Source organism: Somniosus microcephalus, chromosome 9 (genome assembly GCF_052327205.1).
Source record: "Somniosus microcephalus isolate GS21.2 chromosome 9, FLI_Smic_1.0, whole genome shotgun sequence".
In the NCBI taxonomy this organism is placed as follows: Eukaryota; Metazoa; Chordata; class Chondrichthyes; order Squaliformes; family Somniosidae; genus Somniosus; species Somniosus microcephalus.
In genome coordinates, this window is record NC_140995.1 from 37147781 (window position 1) to 37174857 (window position 27077).

Consider the following 27077-nt stretch of genomic DNA (forward strand, 5'->3'; position numbering starts at 1 on the left):
TGTCAACCACCAGCCTCACCCTGGCCGACATCCACTTCCACGCAGCCGGCACAACCCTCCTGTGCGACGTCTCAGTCCCCTCGCCTAGGCCGGTCGTCCCATCCGCCTGGCGCAAGCGAGTTTTCGACATCATCCACGGCCTCTCACATCCAGGGATGCGTGCGTCTCAGAAACTCATGTCTGCCAAGTTCGTCTGGCCTGGACTCCACAAGGATGTGAGAGACTGGACCAACACATGCGTGGCGTGTCATCGCGCTAAGGTCCAGCAGCACACCAAGGCGCCACTGGAGTGTTTCCCGGTGCCCAAGAGGCGTTTCGACCACGTCCACATCGATCTGGTAGGCCCCTTGCCGCCATCGCACGGTTTCACACACCTGCTCACGATCGTCGACCGCACCACCAGATGGCCCGAGGCGGTTCCCCTCGCCTCCACCACCACGACCGACGTCGCGCGAGCATTCGTCTCGACATGTGTGGCCCGGTTCGGCGTGCTGACCGACATATCCTCGGACAGAGGCCCCCAGTTCACCTCCCACTTGTGGAATGCCATCACCGCCGGCCTCGGCACCAAGTTGCACAGGACAACAGCCTACCACCCGCAGGCCAACGGGCTCTGCGAGCGCTTTCATCGTTCCTTGAAAGCTTCCCTCGGCGCCAGCCTGGCCGACACCAGCTGGATCGACAAACTACCCTGGGTCCTCCTGGGATTGCGCATCGTGCCCAAAGAGGACCTCCGCGCCTCCGCGGCCGAGATGGTCCATAGCCAACCGCTCAGAGTACCAGGCGACTTCCTCCCCCTGACAACGGAGCCGTGGTCGGCCGCCAGACAGCTTTCCCTGCACCAGGACGTGGCCCAGCAATTCCATCCAGTGCCCACTTCGCAACACGGCCCGCAGCCGTCCTACGTGCCTCGAGACTTACGACATGCGAAGTTCGTCTTCGTGCGCCGGGACGCGCACAGAGGCCCGCTGCAGGCACCATACACCGGCCCCTTCCCAGTATTGGAGACGGGGGACAAAGCTTTTCTTATCGACGTCGGCGGGAAGCCGGACCTTATTTCAGTAGACCGCCTCAAACCGGCGCACCTGGACCTCAGCTTCCCGTTTCGGCCGGCTCTTCCCCCACGGCGGGGCAGACCTCCCGCGTTGGCGGCGGCCCCACAAGAGGACCAAGACACGTCAGAACCTTACTTCCCGGCCGCCGCCTCACCTTCGCCGGCAGCCCATCCAGCCAGCCCACTGGCAGACCAGCCGCCAGACCAGCCGACGAACCAACCGGCCGACCTCCCAGACAGCCCTCCTCACACGCCAGATGGCTACTACAGCCGCTACGGCTGCTTGGTCAAACCTCCGCAGAGACTGACTTTTACAGTTAACGAGGATTCTGGGGGGGCGTATGTGGCGTTGCCACATTGGGGAAACACTGTGTGTATGTAGATAAACCTGTATAATCCCCTTTTAACTGCTGTATTCCCCTCCCCCCGCAAGACAGTTGCAAGCTGAGAGGAATAAGGCATGTTCAGACTTGCCTGCTGCTGAGAGAAGGAAAACCAATCAGGTTCCAGCAGGTGACCAATCCGTGAGTCATCACAGGTTCACGGGCTTTACGAATTCAGTACTGTATTGTGAGAGTTGGAGTAAAGACCTATTTCTTGTAGCTCGCTGTGTTGCCTATTTCTTTACGCGGGAGACCGTAGTCCCCCACAGTATCATCTGCAAACTTTGATATGTTACACTCGGTCCCCTCCTCCAAATCGTTAATATAGATTGTAAAGAGTTGGGGACCCAGCACTGACCCCTGTGGAACACCACTAGTTACTGATTGCCAGTCTGAGAATGAACCATTTATCCCAACTCTCTGCCTTCTGTTAGATAGCCAATCCTCTATCCATGCCAGAATATTACCCCCAATCCCGTGATTTTTTATCTTAAGCAATAATCTTTTGTGTGGCACCTTGTCCAATGCCTTTTGGAAGTCTAAATACACTACGTCCACTGGTTCCCCTTTATCCACCCTATATGTTACTTCCTCAAAGAACTCCAGCAAATTTGTCAAACATGACTTCCCCTTCATAAAACCATGCTGACTTTGTCCTAGTAAATTATGATTATCCAAATGTCCTGTTACTGTCTCCTTAATAATGGACTCCAAAATTTTACCTACCACAGATGTTAGGCTAACCAGTCTATAGTTTCCAGCCTTCTGTCTACTGCCCTTTTTAAATAAGGGTGTTACATTAGCAGTTTTCCAGTCTGCCGGGACCTTTGCCGAGTCCAGGGAGTTTTGGAAAATTATTACCAATGCATCCACAATCCCTACCGCCACTTCCCTCAAGACCCTAGGATGTAAGCCATCAGGTCCAGGTGATTTATCCGGCTTGAGTCCCATTATTTTACCGAGTACCACTTCCTTAGTGATTTTGATCGTGTTTAGCTCCTCCCCCCCTTTAGCCAATTTAGGGACAGTGGAGAGGTTGAGAGAAGTGGTGAGGTAGGGCTGGGTGTCATCAGCATAAATGTGGAAACTGATGTGTTTTCGGATGATGTTGCTGAGGGGCAACATGTAGATGAGAAATACAAGGGGGCCAAGGATAGATCCTTGGGGGACACCAGAGGTAATGGTGTGGGAGTGGGAAGAGAAGCCAGGTTGAGAAGGACGAGGACGGATAGTTTACCTTTGCCACTGTCACATAAAATGTTATTTGTGACTTTGATAAGAGGCCCTTTGTTACTGTGGCGGGACAGAAACCTGATTGGTGGTGTTCAAACATGGAGCCCCAGGGGTTACTCTCTCCTATCACTCCCAGAGCGCCAGGATTACTCACTCAGTCACTCCCTCAGACCTGGCCTGGGCTCCCCTCAATCTGGCCGCGGCCCCTCAACCTGGCACCTCCCCCTCGCAATTCAATTCAATTCAATTCAATTCAAATTGCTTTATTGGCATGACAAGGTACATCTTATGTTGCCAAAGCACCGAAAAAACATTTATGGTTGAACACATAAACGCAGATCTACCCATACAGTGTGCAAACAGATATATCCCTGTGTGTATAAATATACACTCATATAATTTGCATAGAATCTTTTCTTAGATTTAGTGGTTGTCCCTCTGCTTATGGCAAGCTGTAACATAGTTTGCTGCTAAGGTTACACAATTTCTCTATTCCCCTAATAGGTATGGGAGTTTTTGGCCTTCATTCAAATTTTTGAATTCAGAGCATATTTTTATGAATTTTGGGTAGAAATTCTCCCTTATGTCCTGATAGTTTCCACAAGCTGTGAGGAAGTGCATCTCTGTCTCCACCACTCCCTGACTGCAGTGAGAGCATATCCTGTCCTCTCTTGGCAGACAGGTCTGTCTGTGTCTGCCTTTTTCAATGGCGAGGCTATGCTCACTAAGTCTGTACATAGTCAAGGTTTTTCTTAATTTGCTATCTTTTATCGTGGTCAGGTATTCGGCCATGGTGTATTGTCTGTTTAGGGCCAAGTAGCAATCGAGTTTGTTTTGGGTTTTTGTTGTTTCTGTCCAATAGGTCAGATATTTTTCCTTTTGTTTAGTGACAATTGTGTTGGGTCGAATTCTCTGTGCTACGATGTCACTGTCCTGGAGCTGGTTATTATTAGTAGTGATAATAGTTACTTCACTGAGTGACAGGATTAGTTGACTGAGGGGACTCTTCTTTATGATCCTCTCTTGGCATTTCAGGGCTTCGTAATGATAGCAGTGGGGGTTGCTCATTTTTAGGTGTTTCCAAAATTTGATGGCTCTTTTTTGGATATTAATTAGTAGTGGATATTGGCCTAGTTCTGCCCTGCATGCATTGTTTGTGGTTTTCCTCTGAGTCCGGAGGATACTTTTACAGAATTCTGCATGTAGGATCTCAATTGGGTGTTTGTCCCATTTTGCAAATTCTTGTTGTGTTAGCGGACCCCACACCTCACTGCCATAAAGTGCAATGGTTCAATTACTGATTTAAAAATTTTGAGCCAAATGCCAATTGGGATTTCTATTTGGATTGACTTTTTAATGGCATAGAAAGCCCTTCTTGCTTTCTCTTTCAGTTCATTCACAGCCAGATGAAAATTTCCCGTAGAACTGATTTTTAAGCCTAAGTATGTGTAGTTTGTAGTTTGTTCAATTTTAGTTGTTCCTAGTGTGAAATTTGTTCTGTGTCCCTGATGTCTGGATCTTTGCCGAAACACCAGAACTTTGGTTTTTTGGGGGTTTATTGTTAGGGCCCAGGTCTGACAGAACGACTCTAACAGATCCAGGTTCTGCTGAAGACCCTCCTCAGTTGGCCCTGCTCCAGCCCTGTCCCATCTCCCTAGGCCCCCGCCACCCCTCTCCCTGGCCCTGCCCATCCCCTGGACCCTCACCCCTGCCTGGCCTTGCCCCCTTCTCCCTGGCCACTCCCCTCTTCCTCACACTGGCGCGGCCCCATGACCCACCCCCCTCCCCATGCCACTCCCCTCTTCCTAGCCCCAACCTTCCCACTGGCCCCACCCCCACTCCCTGGCCCCTCACCCATTGGCCCCTCCTCTACCCTTGCCGCACCTATGGCCCCACCCCCGGCACCGCCCCAGCCCCTCTCCCTGACCTCGCCCCTCCCCCTGACCCGTCTCCCCAGCCCCACCACTCACCCATGCCCCTCCCCCACTTCCGGCCCCACTCCTCTCCTCTCCCTAGCCCCAGCCTCTCTCCCCGACACCTCCCTGGCCCTGCCCCTCCTCTCTCTGGCCACGCCTCTCTACCTGGCCCCTCCCCTCTCCCCTGGCCACTCCTCTCCCACTGGCCCCACCACTCACCCCTGGACCCTCCCCTCTCCCCATGCCCCCTCCCCTGGCCGCCCCTCTCCCCCTGGCCCCACCCATCTCCCAATGCCCCTCCCCTCGCCCCCTGGCCCATCCTCTTCCCGTGACCCCTCCCTTATCCTCCAGCCCCTCCCCAGGCCCCACCCCTCTACACTGGACCTGCCCCATTTCCCCATTCCCCTTCCCTCTTCCCCATGCCCCTCCCCTCTTCCCTGGCTCTGCCCCTCTCCTGCCCCTCCCCCATGACCCTCCCCTCTCCCCAGGCTCCACCCCTCACCATGGCCCCGCCCCTCTCCCCACACCCCTCCATTCTACCCTGGCTCCGCCCCTCTCCCCTGGCCCCGCCCCTCTCCTCATGCCCCGCCCCTCCCCTCTCCAGTAGGCGGGGCCTGGTGCTGGGACTCGACAGTCGCTTCGGGCGGATGTGGAGCGGGGAATCGAGGCCTGGGTGAGTGTGAGGTGCCGTGAGTGGAAGAAGGGGCCGCGGCTTTGGCTGTTGGTTCAGCCCGGGGTTTGCGAGGCTGGGCGGGCAGACCTGGCCGTGTCCCGGTCCCTGGGAGCCGGAGCTCCCTCCCTCTCCGGCCGAGCTGGCGCCGTGCCCGGCGGCCTGACGCTGCTCTTTAGGGCGAGGCCAAGCCACGGCTACCCGGCAGCTGGGGCTCGGGCTGGGCCAAGCAAAATCCAGGCCGCAGTGCCCGGGCCCAGGCACAGGCCCACGGCAGCAGCCGGCACAATCCGCGCCTCTGAAAGGCCGGGGGGACGGAGTTTCCGCCCGGCACCAGCCCGACAGGAGGCCGGGGGATTCCTGCGGGAGGAACCTCCACAAGGGGTTAGAGAGAGGGGGCGGGGGGAGGATCACTGAAGAGTTGTACTGGACCCAGCTGAGGGACTTCATGGGATGAGGGGTGTTATATGGGATGAGTATTATGGGGTGTTATATGGGATGAGTATTATGGGGTGAGTATTATGGGGTGTTATATGGGATGAGTATTATGGGGTGTTACATGGGATGAGTATTATGGGGTGTTACATGGGATGAGTATTATGGGGTGAGTATTATGGGGTGTTGTATGGGATGAGCATTATGGGGTGTTATATGGGATGAGCATTATGGGGTGTTATATGGGATGAGTATTATGGGGTGAGTATTATGGGGTGTTATATGGGATGAGTATTATGGGGTGAGTATTATGGGGTGTTGTATGGGATGAGTATTATGGGGTGTTATATGGGATGAGTATCATGGGGTGTTATATGGGATGAGCATTATGGGGTGTTATATGGGATGAGTATTATGGGGTGTTACATGGGATGAGTATTATGGGGTGATATATGGGATGAGTATTATGGGGTGTTACATGGGATGAGTATTATGCGGTGTTACATGGGATGAGCATTATGGGGTGTTACATGGGATGAGCATTATGGGGTGTTACATGGGATGAGCATTATGGGGTGTTACATGGGATGAGTATTATGGGGTGTTACATGGGATGAGCATTATGGGGTGTTATATGGGATGAGTATTATGGGGTGTTATATGGGATGAGTATTATGGGGTGTTATATGGGATGAGTATTATGGGGTGTTATATGGGATGAGTATTATGGGGTGTTATATGGGATGAGTATTATGGGGTGTTACATGGGATGAGTATTATGGGGTGTTACATGGGATGAGTATTATGGGGTGTTATATGGGATGAGTATTATGGGGTGTATTATGGGATGAGTATTATGGGTTTTATATGGGATGGGTATTGGTATTATATGGGGTGAGTATTATGGGGAATTATATGAGATATTATATTGGATGAGTATTGGGTGTTATATGGGGTCAATATGAAAGACATTGTAGGGGATGTCGGCTGTAGGAGGTGAGGGCTGTGAGTAGATTGGGATAATATTCCATGGAGTTTAGAAGACTTGGTGATCTCATTGAAATGTATAGGGTGATTGTTGTATGGGGTGAGTGTTATGAGAAGATTGGGATAATATTCTATGGCGTTTAGAAGAATGGAAGGTGATCTCATTGAAACATGTAAGATTCTGAAGGGGATTGACAGGCTTGATGCCGAGAGGCTGTTCCCCCCTGGCTGGAGAAACTAGAACTAGGGGGCACAGTCTCGGGATAAGGGGTCGGCCATTTAAGACTGAGATGAGGAGGAATTTCTTCACTCAGAGCGTTGTGAATCTTTGGAATTCTCTGCCCCAGAGGACTGTGGATGCTGAATCATTGAGTATATTCAAGGCTGAGATATAGTTTTTTGGACTTTAGGGGAATCAAGGGATATGGCAATCGGGTGGGAAAGTAGAGTTGAAGCGAAGATCAGCCATGATTTTATTGAATGGCGGAGCAGGCTCGAGGGGCTGAATGACCTACTCCTGCTCATTCTTATGTTTATATGGTGTGGGGGTTATGTGATATGAGTAGCATAGAAGGATGCATATTATATAGGAGTAATATATAAGAGTTGTAATATTGTATGTGGTGTGAGTATAATACAAGGTGTATATTATATATGTCTGAACATCACCACCTGCAAGATACATTCCATCCTGGCGTAGACATTTATCACTGTTCATTCATGTCACTCAATCAATATATGGAATATGCTACCTGATACTATTGTGGGAGTGCGATCACGACAAGGATTGCAGCAGGTCAAGGGGAAGGCCCATCACCACCTTCTCTAGGGATGACCAACAAATGTGGCCTTGCCAGTGTCGCCCACATCCTGAGAACAAATGTAAAATATAAAGATTGAGTCTTCTATAGGCTTGCAAGTATTATGTAGGGGTGGACGGGGGGGCGGAAAGTGAGTTGTACAGAGGAGTGTTACAAGTTTTGGGTCTGCCTTTGATATTCTCAGGTGCAGTGGTGATTCTGGTGTTCAGAAGTGTGGCCCTAACTGCCCAATTTCTAATTATATGGTAACATAACCCAGGGGGTGTAAAACGGGCCCCTTTGTGATCTGAACTGGCTCCTGTGAAGTAGAAGTTCCCAGTGTCCTGCTCTAACGTCTCTGGGGTATCCACCAAAGTGTGGAGGGGAGATCAAGCGAACCCATGCGGAAGTTACATGAACTTGTCTTTCGCTCCTCCAATCTTTTTGAAGGTGGACTGAAACACTTGGCAAGATGAGGCCAGATGCGAATCATTAAGCTGCTTTATTTCCACAGCCAGCAAGTGAACATACAGAGTAGCAGTCAAAGCAAATCCCAAAACTCAATCTCGCTTCTTTCCTGGAAACATAGGAAAAGATAATAAATCAGCCCACAAAAAGAAACATGGCACTTGGTTTACTTGTTTTTGACAATCTTTCTTTCTCGGCAATGTCTAAATAGAAACCCTTAAGTGAATGTTCAGCTTCCATCTCCGGGCCCTAGACTGACTTGCAAACCTTTTTCAAAACTTGACTGCCCAAGATTTTACCTTTTCTGTTGATCCTGAGCCCCCAGAAGCAGATGGGCAGTGACACCTTCCCATGCTGGACTTGCCAGCGGACTACCCACTCCCCAGGACTATATTCTCTGCAGACACCCCACGTGAATTGGATTGTCCTCACGAAATGGGTGCGAGTACAGGACTTGTTGGTCACTTGCGACAAGATGATGAATCGCTTAACATCCCTGGGTCATCCTGTCTAATGTGCCTGGAGTGATAGAATGGACCCTCGTTGCATCAGTTTGAAATAGACTGAGTTGTGAAATGACCCAACCTGCCTCCTCTGATAGTCAGTGTATCCAACCTGTGGCCTTTCTTTATAAAAATGTGAAAGTTCACTTTGTTTTAAAACATAACTCAATCCCAAAATCTTATGGTGGCGGCTCTGGTATGAAGGGTGAGTATTATCTAGCAGGTGAACGTTAGAGACCGAGTACTGTATAGTTTGAATACTGTATCGTGGTGAGCATTATATGAGGCGTGAGTATTATGAATGGTGAGTATTATCTGAGGGGTTGAATTGGGAATGTTTTATATGAGGTGTGGTTCTTGCAAAGAGGGGTGTAAATGTCTGGGAATATTACATGGGGTGTCAGTATTGTGTGGGGAATGTATTATAGGAATTTAGGTATTGTGTGGGAGCTGTGGGTATTTGATGGGGTGTATGGTAGTATATGAAGAATGAATGTTGTATGTGTCATGAGTATTAGGACTATTACAGAGCTGAGTATTCTGAGATATAAGCATTGTATGAAAGTTATATGAGTGAATATGTGCAGGTGAATATTATACAGGAGTATTACATATGGGTATATATGGCTTTTGTGAGCATTATTTGAAGGTGAGTGTTACATGAGATTTGAGTATTATGGTCAATGCATGTGTTTTTTAAAAATTCATTCATGGGATGTGGGCGTCGCCAGTATTTATTGCCATCCCTCGTTGCCCTTGGGAAGATGGCGGTGAGCTGCCTTCTTGAGACGCTGCAGTCCGTGTGGTGAAGGTACTCTCAGTGCTGGTAGGGAGGGAGTTCCAAGAATTTTACCCAGCGACGATGAAGGAACGGCGATATATTTCCAAGTCAGGATGGTGTATGACTTGGAGGGGATCTTGGAGGTGGTGGTGTCCCCATACACCTGCTGCCCTTGTCCTACTAGGTGGTAGAGGTTGTGGGTTTGGGAGATGCTGTCAAAGAAGCCATGGCGCGTTGCTGCCATGCATCCTGTAGATGGTACACACTTCAGCCACGTTGTGCCGGTAGTGAAGGTGGTGGATGCGGTGCAGATCAAACGGGCTACTTTGTCCTGGATGGTGTCGAGCTTCGAGTGTTGTTGGAGCTGCACTCATCCAGGCAAGTGGAGAGTATTCCATCACACTCCTTACTTGTGCTTTGTAGATGGTGGAAAGGCTTTGGGGAGTGGGGGAGGTGAGTCACTCACTGCAGAATACCCAGCCTCTTGACCTGTTCTTGTAGCCACAGTATTTATGTGGCTGGTCCAGTTAAGTTGCTGATCAATGGTGACCCCTAGAATGTTGATAGTGGGGGATTTAGTGATGGTAATGCCATTTAATGACAAGGGGAGGTGGTTAGACTCTTGTTGGAGATGGTCATTGTCTGGCGCATGTGTGACACGAATGTTACTTGCCACTTATCAGCCGAAGCCTGGATGTTGTCCAGGTCTTGCTGTATGCGGGCACTGATTGCTTCATTATCTGAGGAATTGCGAATGGAACTGAACACTGAAATCATCAGCGAACATCCCCACTTCTGACCACCTGATGGAGGGAAAGTCGTTGATGAAGCAGCTGAAAATGGTTGGGTCTAGGACACTGCCCTGAGCAGCGATGTCTTGGGGCTGAGATTCTTGGCCTCAAATAACCACAACCAGCTTCCTCTGTGCTAGGTACATTGACTTCAATTTTACTAGGGCTTCTTGATGTTGAGGGCAGTCACTCTCAGCTCACCTCTGGAATTCAGCTCTTTTGTCCATGTTTGGACCAAGGCTGTAATGAGATCTGGAGCCGAGTGGTCCTAGCGGAACCCAAACTGAGCATCAGTGAGCAGGTTATTGATGAGTAAGTGCCGCTTCATAACACTGTCGACGAAAACTACCATCACTTTGCTCATGATTGAGAGTATACTGATGGAGCGGTAATTGGCCAGATTGGATTTGTCCTGCTTTTTGTGGACAGGACATACCTGGACAATTTTCCACTTTGTCGGGTTGATGCCAGCATTGTAGCTGTACTAGAACTGCTTGGCTAAAGGCGGGAGTAGTTCTGGAGCACAAGTCTTCATCACTACAGCCTGGATGTTGTCAGGGCCCACAGCCTTTGCTGTATCCAGTGTGCTCAGCCGTTTCTTGATATCACGTGGAGCGAATAGAATTAGCTGAAGACTGGCATCTGAGAGCATTAAATTGGGAATAAATAATGGGGAGTGAATATTTGTTGTATTGGATTTTGTTGTATTGTATGGGAAATAACAGAAAATGCTGGAAAAACTCAGCAGGCCAGGCAACATCCGTGGAGAGAAAATAGTCAACGTTTTGGGTCAAACCCTTTGTCAAGACTGGAAAAGCACAGGAAATGAAATAGATTGAAAGGCGAGGCTGGGAGAGAACAAAAGAGAAATGAAGAGACATTAAGAGGTATTCAAAGCGAGACAAGATGGTGATAGGACTAGTGGAGACAAAAGACGGCTCGAGATGTATTGTATGGGATTTGACTGGTGATTTTCTACAAGCTGTGAATATTAGATGGGTTGTATTATATGAAAATGTCAGTATTCAATGGAGGTGGTTATTCTATGTGAGCCTGATTATTATGTAACGTGTGTCATATGTGGGTGTTAGTAATTCACCCTCATACAGCTCAAAGTACCCTCTTGGCACAGCCCAAATTTGGAAGGGTAAGTTTATAATTGTACCGTATTTTCAGAGTTCATATCATGTGAGAAATCTTCTGTCCGCAATTACATTTCACTGAAATCTGAGTGACAAATAACAGTGGGGGAGAAAAGGGGAAATAAAATATTCTGCTGAAGAACAACACAAAAGCTGGCAAAATATTTACAGAGCAGACACCAACAATTTTAGTGACTGAATATGAAATGTTGCCAATTCTTCCTCTTCCCTCCCAAAGCCATCTACACTGCTAGTTGGCCCAGACTACAATGTATGTGCAAATATTTTCATTGTGATGTTGATATGGTAGAAATATTCCCAAGTTGACAGAATGTGGTGGGATAAACATTAAACATTAGCGCTCAGGCTCCATTATTGGGATCAGTGATCTAGTTTATTGCCAGGTCAGTCTCCTGTTGCAGACAACAACTTGCATTTATATAGCACCTTCAACATAGTCAAAACATCCCATGGCACTTCACTGAAGCGTAATCATACAAAAATTGACCCTGAGCCACATAAGGAGATAATAGGACAGGTAACCAAAAGCTTGTTTAAAGAGGTAGGTTTTTAAGGAAGGAAAGCGAGGCCGAGAGGTTTAGGGAAGGAACTTCGCCAGTGCATTGGCCACCAGACTCTGGTAGGAGTGGAGAGGAGAGGGAAAGCATAAAGAGGGGGCAAAAGAAAACAAGGACAGCAAGGGGAGAGAATGAAAGGGGAGGAGGTAAATGCATACCCTGGGGGAAGGGAAGAGGGTAGAGCTGTGTTTTAAAACAGTGAATTTGCACAAGTTTAAAAAGAAAGGCCACAGGTTACATATTAGTGATTGGGTGGCAGTGAAGAGGAAGTAAGATGATTAAAGGATTTGATGGGATAGGTAAAGAGGAACTATTTCCTCTAGTGGGACAGTCCAGAGCAAGGGGCCATAATCTTAAAATTAGAGCTAGGCTATTCAGGGGTGATGTCAGGAGACATGTCACACAAAGGGTAGTGGAAATCTGGACCTTTCTCCCCCTCCAGGAAGCAGTTGAGGCTGGGGGGCGTCAGTTGAAAATTTAAAAACTGAGATCGATAGATTTTTGTTAAGCAAGGTTATTAAGCGTTATGGGATCAAGGTGAGCAGTTGGAGTTAAGCTACAGATCAGCCATGTTTGAATTGAATGGCGGAACAGGCTCAAATAGGGTTGACAACCCTTCAGGATTGCCCAGAAGTTTCCAGGAATTAAAGATGAATCTCCAGAACACTGCTGGGAGCAAAAGACCCAGGGAGAAAACTCATTGGGGTGTTAAATTGTGTGCTTTTTGTTTCATTTTCTTTGAACGCTTTTGGTTATAAAAATATGACATGGGGACAAAAGGCTGTTTGAATCATGCAAAGGGGTGATGAAGGGTCTGTTTTCTTTCCAATTAGCAGGGAAGGCGGACGCAGCGAGGGTGGACATGTCGGGCAACCAATGGTGGTAGTGTGGGGGTGGGGCGGTCAGAGGCAGGAGTTCATGTGATGACACCTCCAGGAATACGTCCAACCAGATTTGACAACCCTTGGCTTGAGGGGCAGAGTGGCCTCCTGTTCCTATGTGATAGGCTCGAGGGGCAGAATGGCCTTCTGTTCCTATGTTTCTGCTGAGATAGTTTTAATAATGCCTTTTTCGATCTGTAGTGTTATTAACGTTTGTTTAATTGAACTTCTGCACACAGGGCTGGACAGGATATAATGGAGCAACACCTGCACTGCTTAAACTGTGTGAGCCGGCGTTGCATGGTCCGGCCGGAGACAAACGTGTCCTGTGACCTGATTGGCTGCCCCTTGGTGTGCGGAGCTGTCTTCCACTCATGCAAAGCAGGTGAGCATCGCCTGCTGTGCCCCCTCGAGAGAGTGGCGTGTCTCAACAGCGAGTTCGGGTGCCCATTTGTCATCGCACGGAACAAGATCGCTGAACACCTGGAGCTGTGCCCTGCCAGCGTGGTGTGCTGCACGATGGAGTGGAATCGCTGGCCAGTGAGCTACGCAGACCGCAAGTCCTACGAGAGCTTAAGCAAAGACGGCGATGGGGTGGAGCAGTTGGACATGGCTTTAGCTCTTCAGGACCAACGGATGCTGCTCGAATCGCTCAAAGTCGTAACCACCGCTTCAAATTCAGCTACCAAGCAGTTCAGAAATGCAGAGCAAATCCCCAGCGCTTTGGGAGCATCGGATGAATCCCCTTCCAGCGCTTTGCTGTCTGTGAACGAAGAGGCCTACAGCGAACTGTACAGAGCCACGGTTGAAACGACCAGAACTTTAGCAGTGGCCCTTGACCTCTTGAACAATGCCACGAAAGACGTGGAGTTGGCGAATGGGAGGTTGCCCGAGGAGCGATCTGAAAGGAATGGAGGTGTCCAGGTAGCCGAGGAGGATCCGTCTAAAGGACCGCACTTTCCAGAAGTTAACAACGATCCTTGCAAAAGTGTAACAGAGGGCGGAGCGGTTGGTGGTGCAGATCATGGTGATCCGCCTTGGAGGGATTGGAGCTTGTGTGGGGAGGAAAATGGGTTTCATGCATTGTCGGAAATGGTAACTGAAGCGAATGATGGTGCCGATGGATGCATTCATCTAAAGACAAGTGCCTTATGTAATGGCTTCCACGAAGTGGATATGAACACTTACGCATTGGATCAGGAGGGAATGGATTCGTACGATTGTGGTCAGCAAGTGGAAGAGGCGATGAATGGGTCGTGCCATGAAAATGACATGGATTGCGATGGGAGTTCCTCGGAGCCTGGTCACTTTTTGCCTGTGTTTGCACAACTGCTCACCGTGGAAAGTTTGTTACACCCGGATCGTTTTCAGGAAGGCTCCTTGCCTTCTGATCCTTGTGGAGTGAGAAAGTTAGCCAACAGACCCGCTGAGCGCCAAGCACTGAAGAACGTTGCCACTTTCAAACTGCTAGAAGGGCACAATGGGCGTCGGCCGTATCTTGGGGATTTGAATTGGTATAGGAAAAAAATGGAAAGCAAAGCAGTTGATACGTCTGATCTGGAGGTAGATGACGACCCTCTGGAATTACAGGGAATTGATCTGATCACAGCCGCTTTATTGTTCTGTTTAGGAGACTCTCCCAGTGGCAGAGGGATTTCTGACAGTCGCAGTGTTGATGGAAACCATGTCGATTTGGGCACGCAGACTTTCTCATTCCCGGCAGCCATATTAGCTACCAATACCACGGTCGGAGAGATTGCCTCTGCGTCCGCTTGTGACCACGCAAACCCTCAGCTGTCGAACCCAAGCCCTTTCCAGACACTTGGGCTGGACCTGGTCCTGGAGTGTGTGACCAGACACCAAACAAAGCAACGCTCAATGTTCACTTTTGTGTGCGGCCAGTTCTTCAGGAGAGACGAGTTCCCTTCTCACTTTAAGAATGTGCATGGGGACATTCACGCCGGCCTCAATGGCTGGTTGGAACACCGATGCCCCTTGGCCTATTATGGTTGCACCTATTCCCAGAGACGGTTCTGCCCTTCTACCCAGGGTTCCAGAGTCATTCACGATCGGCATCTGAAGTCCTTTGGAGTCCAGCCATGCGTGCCGTCTGTTTTGCTGGACACCCTGGAGAGTCGGATACCTGGCCTAGGACTGGCAGTTGACCAACTGAGCAGGCTGCCCTTTGAGATTTTGCAGCATATTGCTGGATTTCTAGACGGGTTCAGTTTGTCGCAGCTTTCAGAAGTGTCACACTTAATGAGGGACGTATGCGCAAGTCTGCTGCAGGTTCGGGGAATGGTTATCCTACTTTGGGAAAAAAGGCAGGACCTTCACGGAAAGACCTCTTGGAAAACAAAAGGCAAGGTTTGTGATTTGTTTCTTTCTGGGTTTTTTTCCCCCCATTCGTTTTGCTGTGTGTATAAGCAAAGCATCAAGAGACAGCATGTGCCTCAGGATCTGACAGTACAAAACTGAACCGGCTTAAAGTAAAGGGTACATTCAACTATCACTGACCGTTAGTGACTTTTCTCACATACAACAACTTGCATTTCTATAGCGCCATTAACGTCGTAAAACGCCCTAATGCATTTCACAGGAGCATTAACACACCGAATTTGACACCGAGCCACAAGATATTGGAACAGGTGACCAAAAGCTTGGTGAAAGAGGTAGGTTTTAAGGAGCGTCTTAAAGGAGGAGAGAGGTAGAGAGGTTGAGGGAGGGAATTCCGAAGCTTAGGGCCTAGACAACTAAAAGGCACGGCCACCAATGGTGGAGCGATTAAAATGAGGGATGCACAGGAAGCCAGAATTGGATTGGTGCGGAGATCTCAAAGGGTTGTAGGGCTGGAAGATGGGGAGGGGCGAGGCAATATAAGACATAAATAATATAAAGTATTTCTTGCTAAAGGGCAGATGAAGTCTCATCCCAAGCAGGCTGTGGCTCACAAAGTGGTGTGACAAAAATGAAGGTTGTTGGCTTGTTGTATTTGGAGTTAGTTCCTCTTATGGTTTCTTGGGGTTAAAACCGGGTTCTGATCGAGAAATGAGCTCCTGCTGGCAGCTCCAAAGGCACTGGGTCCACAGGTGACATGACTGCAAGTAGCTGCTACGGAGCCAGGTGCCTTGATAATATAGTTAAATGGCCAAGGAATTCAATTCAAACTACTAACCCACCGGAGGTCCCAGGCCTGTGCGAATGGTCAGTATTTGACTAGTCTTCATGGCTACCTATCTGCTGCAGTTATGGGAGAAGAATGTTTTAATCTCCTTCTTTATGGTCTATTTTCAGAGTTATTATGGTATGTCTCGGGTTGACTTTATCGGAGTGAGAATTCACACCGAGACTAACCTAAAATCAATGCACAATTTTTTAATTCTTTGAATTTAAAGTTTTTAAAAAAAAAAACACATTTTCTAGCTAGTCCATTAATTATTTATACTGGCCTTCTATTTGTGAACTGGTTATATATAGTCTGTTATTTAAATGACCGGACCATTCATTTGTGATTGTTTGTACTGCGCCATTATTGTTAAATGGTCGTATCTGGGCCGTTAAAAATTTATACCGGGACCATTCTTAAATAGATCCATCGAGTATACAGCACAGAAAGAGGCCATTCAGCCTATCGTGACGGTGCCAGCTCTTTGCTGGAGCAGTCCAAAACTCTACCCACTGCCCCGCTCTCTCCCTTAGCTCTATCTTTCTCTGCTTTCAGCATTTACCCAATTTGTCCTTAAAAGATGTAATGGTCTCTGCCTCAACCATTCCCTGTGACAAAGCATTACATGCTCCAGCTTTAAGAAATTTCTCCTCACGGACCATTTTAAATTGATGATCCTTGTCACTGACTCTCCAGTCAGAGGAAATAGTTGATCCCTCTTCACTCTTATCAAAACCCTTCAGAATTTTAAAAATCCATTACAGCTCTGCTTAGACTTAATCTGCTGCAGTGCAATATACCCCATATATCTCGAGTCTCCTCATAATACCAGGCTTCTTGTATCTGGTATCATCCCAGTAAATCGATGTTGTACACTTGCTATGGCTTTAATGTCCTTTCTATAATGGCATGCCCAAAAACAGTACTCCTAACTATTGTACACATTTTTCATCATCTCTCTCTCTTTGTACTCTGTTCCTTTCTAAAACCAAAATGCTACTGGCCGCCTTCTGGCGTGATCCAACTGCACTCGCACCGTCAAAGAATATTGGGCCAGATCTTACTGGAAAAATAACGGCATGTTAATGACTCTCGCCGTTATTTGCAAATCGGCCAGCGAGTTCAGGGGATTAAGAGATGCGCTGTGAGTTCCGAATCTCCAGAACTGGCTGGTCGATTTACGCCGCTCCACCGTTTGTTTCGCACAGACGGCATCTTGCCCTTAGCCTCTCTGTTACTTAAAGAACTTGATGGATTAGCACATCAATTGCTCATTAAACTCACTGCAGAAATTCAGGACTGGTAATTCAGAGCATACGTACCCTTTAAATTGTTGGCGATTTAAAAAATGGCAAATTTAAAAAAAAAAAAAATTTCATATCTTTTTTAATTTTCTCTCAATTCAATCTTTCTTTCCCTCTATATATTCCCTAAATCCGGACCCGCCCCGCGCTCCCCTTCCCCCACCCGGACCCGCCCCGCGCTCCCCTTTTTCTCCCCCCCCAACCCGGACCCGCCCCGCGCTCCCCTCCCCCCCCACACCCGGACCCGCCCCGCGCTCCCTTCCCCCCCCCCCCACCCGGACCCGCCCCGCGCTCCCCTTCCCCCCCCCCCCCACCCAAACCCGCCCCGCGCTCCCCTCCCCCCCCCCCCCCCCCCAAAAACCCGGACCTGACCCGCGCTCCCCTTCCCCCCCCCCCCCCCCCAAAACCCGGACCCGACCCGCCCCGCGCTCCCCTTCCCCCCCCCCCCCCCCAAACCCGGACCCGCCCCGCGCTCCCCTTTTCCCCCCCCCACCCGGACCCACCCCGCGCTCCCCTTTTCTCCCCCCCCCCCCCCCCCCCCCCCAAAAAAAAACCCGGACCCGCCCCGCGCTCCCCTTCACCCCCCCCCCCCAAAAACCCGGACCCGCCCCGCGCTCCCCTTCTCCCTCCCCCCCCGGACCCGCCCCGCGCTTCCGCTTCCCCACCCAGACATATCCCCCCCCCCCCCCCCCCACACACACACATACACCCCCCCCCCCTGCTGGACAGTACGGTCTCAACAATACGGCCCAGGACCTTGTTTGCTTTGGGAGCAGCTGCCTATCACAGCAGTTAAACTGTAGGGGGTGCTCAGTGACCACTTCCAAACCTAAAATTAAAAAGTTCGGGAAGAGATAGCAGATGCACTATTACTCCATATATATAAAAATTCTTTGGGAAAGGGAGTTTTGCCAGTGGACTGATGGACAGCTAATGTTATTCTTATATTTAAAGGGGGAGATAGAACAAGCGCAGGGAACTATAGACCAGTTAGCTTAACGTCGGCGGTAGGAAAGATAATGGAATCTTTACTCAAAGATATAATAGAAACGCATCTAGAAACCGAAAATATAATAAAAAGTAGTTGGCACAGATTTCAAAAGTGACTGTCATGCTTGACCAACCTTATTTGGATTCTTTGAGGAAGTAGCAGAAAGAGTGGACAAAGGTAATGCAGATGACATACTATATTTGGAATTCCAAATAGCCTTCGCTAAGTTATAGCACAGTAGACTATAGCAGAATGGATAGCAAGCTGGTTCCGAAACAGAAAGTATGGTTAAAGGTAGTAAGTCAGATTGGCAAATGGCAGGAAGTGGTGTTCCACAAGGATTGGTGGTGGGACCACTGCTGTTCGCCATTTACATAAACGATTTGGATTCTGGAATCGAAGTACAATTTCAAAATTTGTGGCCAACGTCAAATTGGGGGGTGTACTTAATACAGAGGAGAACTGCGACAAAATCCAGGAAGACATTAATAAATTTGCAGAATGGGCATGTAATTGGCAAATGAACTTCAATATAGGTAAGTGTGAGGTGGTACATTTTGGTAGGAAGAATATTGTGGCCACATACTCCTTGGAAAATGTGTCTGAATGGGGTAGAGGTTATCTGGGGGTACAGATAGACAAATCACTAAACGCAAATAAAGCATTGGCGTTCTAGAGGGATAGAATTGACAAGTGGGGAAATTATGCTAACCTTGTATCGAACCTTGGTTAGACCACACTTGGAGTACTGTGAACCGTTCTGGTCTCCATATTATAAAAAAGATAGAGATACCGGAGAAGGTGCAAAAAAGATTTACTAGATTGAAACCAGAATTGAGAGGTTATACTGATCAGGGAAGTTTGAACAGGCTGGGGCCCTTTTTTTTCTAGAAAAGAGAAGGCTGAGGGGGTGACCTGATCGAGGTCTTTAAAATTATGAAAGGGTTTGATAGGGTAGACGTAGAGAAGACGCTTCCACTTGTGGGGGAAACCAGAACTAGGGGCCATAAATATAAAATAGTCACTAATAAATCCAATAGGGAATTCAGGAGAAACTTCTTTATCCAGTGATTGGTGAGAATGTGGAACTCGCTACCATAAGGAGTAGCTGCGGCGAACAGTACAGATGCATTTAAGCTAGGGGAGAATGGAATCGAAGGGTATGCTGGTAGGGTTGGGTGGAGTATAAATGCCAGCATAGACCTGTTGAGCCGAATGGCCAGTTTCTGTGCTGTAAATACTATAGAATTCTATGTAAAACCTCTCGCTTCCTGTCACCTATAACCTGCACCCACTAATGTTACACTTTATGTGAATTCCATGCAATTGCACTTGTAACTATATGGAATGATATTTGCCAGTCTTGGAGCCCAGTTCCCCAATCTATCCAGTTCCAGTTGTATTATAACAATAACTTGCATTTATATAGCACCTTTAATGTAGTAAAATGTTCACGGGAGCGTTATCAGACAAAAATTGACACCGAGCTACATAAGGACATATTAGGACAGGTGACCAAAAGCTTGGTCAAAGATGTAAGGAGTGTTTTAAAGGAGGAGAAAGAAGCGGAGAGGTTTAGGACTTTATTTCCTGCTGTACAAATGAGTATTGTCTGCGAATTGCAGGGCCCTGCTCCAGATCTTTAATAAACATGATACAGGAGGGGAGGCAGCACCAGTGACCGAACCCCATTGGGAGCAACTTTGTTTAAAACTACCTCTTGCCTACAGTCCTTTAACCAATTTGCAATCCATCTAGGAATATCCCCCTTGACACCATGCGATTTAATTTTACCACAGAGGCCCTTCTAGCACATTATTGAAAGCCTTTTTTGAAATCCAAGTAGATGACCTCCACCAGAGTTCCCTGGTCTACTGTTTCAGTTGTAACTTTTTTTTTAAATGGGATTAAGTTTGTTAAACATGACCTCTCTGAAGCTGAGTTGAATGTCCCCTGTCATGCCTGAGAGGTCTAGCTGATCATTAATAGTATCTGAAGTGATGCTTTGTTAATTTCCCCACTGCCGGAGTTAAACTCACCAATTGACCAGCTGCCAGGTTGTGATTTTTAATCTCTTTAAATGAGGGCCTCGCGTGCTTTCCTGCAATCATCGGGGAGTCCCCTGATTCTCAGTGAACTATTGAAAATATCTCCTCGGGCCTCGCACGTGGGGCCTACCATTTCATTTGGTGCCCAACGATAAATAACTAACTAAACCTGACCCTGGTGCTGTATCCAGTTAGAGCTCCTTGAATTTAATATCCCTCGAGATATGTAGCAACTTATTTGAGTGTTTTATCTGCTGTACAAAGGGACAGGTCCAACCACAGCTAAAAACAGTGTGTGTTCAATTCATCTGCCATACCCATGTCACCATCTCAGATTCTGCCCACATCACCCTGCAACAGTTCTCCAACTCAGAACTTGAGGAAAAATTGCTTTCTTGTTATACAGGCTGTGTTCAATATATTCTCTGTTCAAGATTGATTTTTAGATCTGCTAGTATTTTTTTGTTTAATATTAATTCCTTTCTATACCATTGTCTGTCCAAATGACGATTGCTCATTTTCTGAACTTTTAATGAGTGCAAATTGCCCAAGTACCCATGAAGATATTGGCCCGTATTTTGCAATCAGTGGTGAAGGAACGGCGCTCGTCATTCACCTTGCTGACAGCTGCCCACAGAGTTTTTGCAGGCTTTAGAGTGGAGACTTGCTGTCATCGGACATCTGTTCCAGTGCAGCGCCCTCTACAGGGGATCTGTGGCATGTGTGAGCAGGACAAGCAACAGCGAGGCTCTTCAATCAATCAGATTAAAGAATCTTCACTGAGACACGCAGAGTCTAAACCAGGAATTATAAATTAGATTTAAATCATGTACAGAAAGCAAAATAAAGATTGAGAAAGAAAGCTAGGAAAGTGTCAGCTGTGGCTCAGTTGTAGCACACGCGCCTCTGAGTCAGAAGGTTGTGGTTCGGAAGGGTCCCAGACCTGAAATGTTAACTCGGTTTCTCTCTCCACGGATGCTGCCTGGCCTGCTGAGTGTTTCCAGCATTTTCTGTTATTTAAAAAAAAATCTAGGCTGACACTCCAGTGCAGTGCTGAGGGAGTGCTGCACTGTCTGAGGTGCTGTCTTTCAGATGAGATGTTAAACCAAGGCCCAGTCTGCTCTCTCAGGTGAACATAAAAGATCCCATGGCACTATTTTGAAGAAGAGCAGGGGGATTGTCCCCGGTGTCCTGGCCAATATTTATCCGTCAATCAACATAACAAAACAGATTATCTGGTCATTATCACATTGCTGTTTGTGGGAGCTTGCTGTGTGCAAATTGGCTGCCGCCTTTCCCACATTACAACAGTGACTCCACTTCAAAAAGTACTTCATTGGCTGTAAAGCGCTTTGAGACGTCCGGTGGTCGTGAAAGGCGCTATATAAATGCAAGTCTTTTTTTCTTTGAGATAAAAGAGAGAGATAAGAGACAGAGAAAGTAAAAAAATAATTAATTAGGTTGTTTGGCAGTAATTATGACTTAAAATGGCGTTAAAAATTCACTTACACCTGACTGCACCAGCAACTTTTTCTGCCATTTTTAGTGGGTAAATACAGCAACTTCACGCCCTTACATTGATTTCAATGTCGAGTCTATCGGTGAGGTACTGTTATAGCGCAGCCCATGGAGGAACAGTGTAACTCAGACAGCAACTTCCAAATTTCCACGTTTAACTAGATGTGCAGACTCCGGAAGTTGCTGACCGATTTACTCCATAATAACGGTGAGCGCTGCGGCCTTCACTGTTATTGTTACCGAACAATCCGGGCCAACGTGACTTTCTCTCATCATTCACTTTCCTCTTCATCATCATAGGGATATAAAGGCTTCACAACATGACAGGATTTTATTTTTAAATGCCCATATCTTTTGACTTTTGCAATGATCCTCTCTGCTCTTCCCTCTCCCATGTGTATCCTAATGAAACACGCTTCTATTCGATTCTCATATTCTAATTGACTCCACACTTATATTCTGATACACTACGCTTGTAGGCTGATGGACTGCACTCAGTCTAATAGCCCATACTTGGTCTAGTGGATTGTATGCGTATTCCACATTGTCACTTTCCGTTTGGATTCTCAACTAAGGCACAGGCTTGATGCTGTCACAATGAAAGTGGCTGTTGATACAAATGTTATCAGATCTGCTGCACAGTAAGACTAGGACGACAAGTTGGAAGGAATGTGCAGCCTTTGTTCGACACTTGCTGTATCGAGTGGCTCCTTGGATCGCTCCACTGTTTCCGTTTCCCCCCCCTCTCTCCTCTCCCCCCCACCCCCCACTATGCATGTTAATTGTACGGCACTTTGTGACCCGTGTGACGTTTCTCTCTTGCAGGCCTGGCGATTCAGCACTGCCTTCGGCACGGTTAGTGAGTGGAAGTTTGCCGAAATTGCCAGCATGGCTGACCACCTGAAGGACTGTCGGTACAACACAGTGGAGAGGACCAGGGAGGCTGTCCCATTGCCCTGCATGTGCGTGACGCGGGAGCTCACTAAAGGAGGCCGCCCTTTGCGTTCCGTTCTAAAAGCAGTTCTCTAATCCCTTTGGGTGCTGACAGCGTACTGCAAAACATTCTAATCTTAAATGTGGTCCGTCAACTTTGTATACGATATATTTTGCTTTGATGTGAGATTTATTTTTGTAGTACAGAACCTGTGGTGTCCTGCTCAAGGCAATGAAAAACGCCTTGAAGAAAGAAACATTGAACTGATGGACATTTTTGTGGATGAAACCTTCCCCTTATTGGAGTCTTCCATTTGTACATACGGTTTTCTTGCATGGATCTGGCCTTTTTAAAAAAAAAAAAAAAAAAGTCTTGCTTTTTTTTTTCCTCCCCCGAGAGCAATCATATATTTTAGTGAATGTCGTATGTGCGAAGGCGATATTTATTGTCGTGACTAAATCCTGACCAAAATACGGCAATGTCACGTCGTCGTTTGGCAAATCAGAAAGACACTTAGCCCGTGTGGAAACGTTAACAACACGATTCTTCGTCTTTTTGAGTCACAACTCTAGCACATTGAGGTTAGAAAGATTGTCTCTAAGTTACGTCAGTAAGCTAGCTGCTGCAAAGCAATACTATACCTCACGCTGATCAAAAGCAAAAATGGCACAGTGCAGTGGATTCACACTATACAATTTTGCTACTTTTAGCACTTTAGTTTTACAGCTCCATTTTATTAACTAGATCACCAAATGGTTAATGCTTTGATATTCATAGTTCACCCTTTGTTTCTCACCCTGTCCTCTTTCCTAACTCTCTGCCTTTACAAGTGTTACCTGTGATGTTTGATGGTTAGCGGGGAAATGGGCAGATTTCTTCACAACTAAATCTACGAGGGCTGTTTTCAGCCTCCCAAGTGAAAGGCTGTGCTTTGTGAATCCACCTACGTGACTGAACCTAAATTCATCCCAGAAGCAAGGAGCAGGTGTCCGTTTGGAGGTCAACAGTCGGCTACCAAAGCAACATGGTTTCACTTTTTAATCCAGTTCACACCTCCATCAGTAGAATTTTTTGTTAAAGAAGTGAGCGTGTGCATTTTTGTTTACACATATACCGCCAAAAATAGATTTGAATGTCCTGCCCATCAGCCTTGGCATTTGAAACTCTGATCCCCGTCATGTGTTGACATGGCTTCACGATCGAATGCAACGCCTTTTTTACCACAGGTACTTGACTTTATTGAGTTTAAAACACTGAGGGAATGATACAAGGAGTGCGGGATTATTGCGGAAAGCCAATTTATCCGATTTAATGGCTTTACTTGTATACCAGAGTATTCATTGGTTCCATTTGTGCTGTACACAGGACACTGCTGCTAATTGTAGAAATCAGAGTCTAACGGTGTCCCCCTTAACATGTCGCTGCCTTAAAGCTTGTTGTAATGAAACAGACTTTCTGAGGAAAATGCTGTGTGTAGCTCAATGCTAACGTCTATTTACAGGCTTGCGTGAAAATTGTGCTCCAACACGCAAGTTCACACATCTTAAGGCAACCATATGGGAAAACTCTGAGCTGGTCTTTAAGAACGTTATTTATTTTATTTTTTGAATCGTGTGCAGGGTAAGGAGAAACAGGAAACTATCGAGTATCAGCATCTGTATGATAGCAAAATACTGCAGATGCTGGAAATCCGAAATAACAACAGAAAATGCTGGAAAAACTCAGCAGGCCAGGCAACATCTGTGGAGAGAGAAATAGAGTCAACGTTTCAGGTCGAAACCCTTTGTCTTGACGAAGGGTTTCGATCTGAAACGTTGACTCTTATTTCTCTCTCCACGGATGTTGCCTGGCCTGCTGAGCTTTTCCAGCATTTTCTGTTATTTTGAGTATCAGCATCTGTTGCCCGAGCACCTTTACTGTTTTTTTTTTGAGACGCCTGTTGAACTGGCGTTAAATTGGTTGGTAGTATGAGATCCAGAAGTAGAAATCTGAAGCGTGTTGTTGCAGCAGGTGCCAAGTCAGGTATTTCACAGCAAAGTAGACCCAACAAAACATTATGTTCAAAATGGTGGCGCTGCGTATTGGTGCATCTAACATAGTGCTGCAGCTAAAGGTTTGAGCCCATTCATCTGAGCCATGGCGAGGGGTGGAAGGGAAGTGTTTCTGGAACCTCGGAGAGACCAGTATTAAGGGCGCCAACATCAGTCTGGGTGATCTTGGTTCAGGGTATCTAACCTGTGGGTGATCTTGGTTCAGGGTATCTAACCAGCAGGTGATCTTTGTACAAGTCCCTGGTTCTGGGTATCTAACCTGTGGGTAATCTTTGTACGCGTCCCTGGTTCTGGGTATCTAACCTGTGGGTGATCTTGGTTCAGGGTATCTAACCAGCAGGTGATCTTTGTACAAGTCCCTGGTTCTGGGTATCTAACCTGTGGGTAATCTTTGTACGCGTCCCTGGTTCTGGGTATCTAACCTGTGGGTGATCTTTGTACGCGTCCCTGGTTCTGGGTATCTAACCTGTGGGTGATCTTGGTTCTGAGTATCTAACCTGTGGGTGATCTTTGTACAAGTCCCTGGTTCTGGGTATCTAACCTGTGGGTAATGTTTGTACGCGTCCCTGGTTCTGGGTATCTAACCTGTGAGTGATCTTGGTTCTGAGTATCTAACCTGTGGGTGATCTTTGTACAAGTCCCTGGTTCTGGGTATCTAACCTGTGGGTAATCTTTGTACGCGTCCCTGGTTCTGGGTATCTAACCTGTGAGTGATCTTGGTTCTGGGTATCTAACCTGTGAGTGATCTTGGTTCTGAGTATCTAACCTGTGAGTGATCTTTGTACGCGTCCCTGGTTCTGGGTATCTAACCTGTGGGTGATCTTGGTTCTGAGTATGTAACCTGTGGGTGATCTTTGTACAAGTCCCTGGTTCTGGGTATCTAACCTGTGGGTAATCTTTGTACGCGTCCCTGGTTCTGGGTATCTAACCTGTGGGTGATCTTGGTTCTGAGTATCTAACCTGTGGGTGATCTTTGTACAAGTCCCTGGTTCTGGGTATCTAACCTGTGGGTAATCTTTGTACGCGTCCCTGGTTCTGGGTATCTAACCTGTGGGTGATCTTGGTTCTGAGTATCTAACCTGTGGGTGATCTTTGTACAAGTCCCTGGTTCTGGGTATCTAACCTGTGGGTAATCTTTGTACGCGTCCCTGGTTCTGGGTATCTAACCTGTGAGTGATCTTGGTTCTGAGTATCTAACCTGTGGGTGATCTTGGTTCTGGGTATCTAACCTGTGGGTGATCTTGGTTCTGAGTATCTAACCTGTGGGTGATCTTGGTTCTGAGTATCTAACCTGTGGGTGATCTCGGTTCTGGGTATCTAATCTGTGGGTGACATTGGTTCTAGGTATCTAACCTGCCAGATGAAGAATACAAAAAACTAGCCTAAACACGCAGGAATTACATTTAAAAAGCAATGGAAAGGAACGCAGCATTTGAAGTTGTTGTGCATGTGTGTGTTTATTTTAATTTGTTTGTGTAAAGATATCTAAGTTAATGAATTGTTATATTCATTAATACATCAATCTCCCCATTCAGTGTGAATAGATTTTGTTGCTGCAATTTGAAGTGTACACTTCCATTGAAGATCACTTGACCTCCGATAACCCTATTCTGCAGTTGCTTCATTCACCAGTAGTTCTGTCATTTTGGCTGCATTACTTTTTATTCATCCACCAGGAACTGAAACATTTGGTTCACTAACACTATTCATATCCATTACCGTCTGCGCATATCTAATGTATTCACATTATTAGTTTGTACCTTTTTAATCTCACACGTCTAAAATACCTCTGTACCCTTGCGTATTTTTCGGCTTTCAAATATGAGAATAAAAGGCAATGAAGGGTCACATTAAATTCTCTGATGCAACTAAGATGAAGATTGAAAGAAGTCTCTAAATGACTACAAGGTAGACTTCTTTTCTACATTGAGTTTTGATCAGCAGGAGTTTGCGTTGAGCGGACCCCTCTCTTCCCAGCCTGCTGGACTTTCAATGATGCACGATATTGAGCTTTTGTACTAAATGTTTGATTTCATTTTAAACTGCGAGAATTCTAATAAAAAATTGTCATTTTTATTAACTACTGAAAGACTACATTTGCATATTTGTACCACGGAAAGATTACATGAGAATTGGTTGGGTGCAGGTTTTTGGGCGTGTCGATTAAATTGAACCTGTTTTGGAGGGAGGGAGCAATGTAAATATGTTCACCTGTCCACAATATTCGCCTTTCTCCGATGGAATGCTTTAGAAACATGGAAATTGCTGGATGAAAAAAGACCATGGTCCATCTAGTTCCTCTTCTGCCATTCTGGTAGTCGCCTGATACAACGATAATGGAGTTGGTGACTAATCAGAGCAATCAATCTCTATCAATTAGTCTACAACAGACCCAGACATGAGGTAAGGAAAACCCCAGCGGTGGACCGCTTTGGGCACCAGA

The 27077-nt window shown here is 47.1% G+C and overlaps 1 protein-coding gene and 1 long non-coding RNA gene across 2 annotated transcripts; both read left to right on the plus strand.

Annotated features, from left to right (window-relative positions):
- The first annotated feature begins 5196 nt into the window (after positions 1-5196).
- fbxo30a (F-box protein 30a) lies at positions 5197-24349 on the plus strand. Its single transcript, XM_085996519.1, has 3 exons — positions 5197-5259; positions 12862-14989; positions 22475-24349. Exons 1-3 carry the CDS (start codon positions 5234-5236, stop codon positions 22676-22678), a joined length of 2358 nt encoding a protein of 785 aa, XP_085852645.1. The 5' UTR covers positions 5197-5233; the 3' UTR covers positions 22679-24349.
- A 987-nt stretch (positions 24350-25336) lies between these two features.
- Positions 25337-26717, plus strand: LOC147112341 (uncharacterized). The gene is made up of 2 exons (XR_015079482.1): positions 25337-25947; positions 25979-26717. It is a non-coding gene; the product is annotated as an uncharacterized LOC147112341 (long non-coding RNA).
- The last annotated feature ends 360 nt before the right edge of the window (positions 26718-27077 follow it).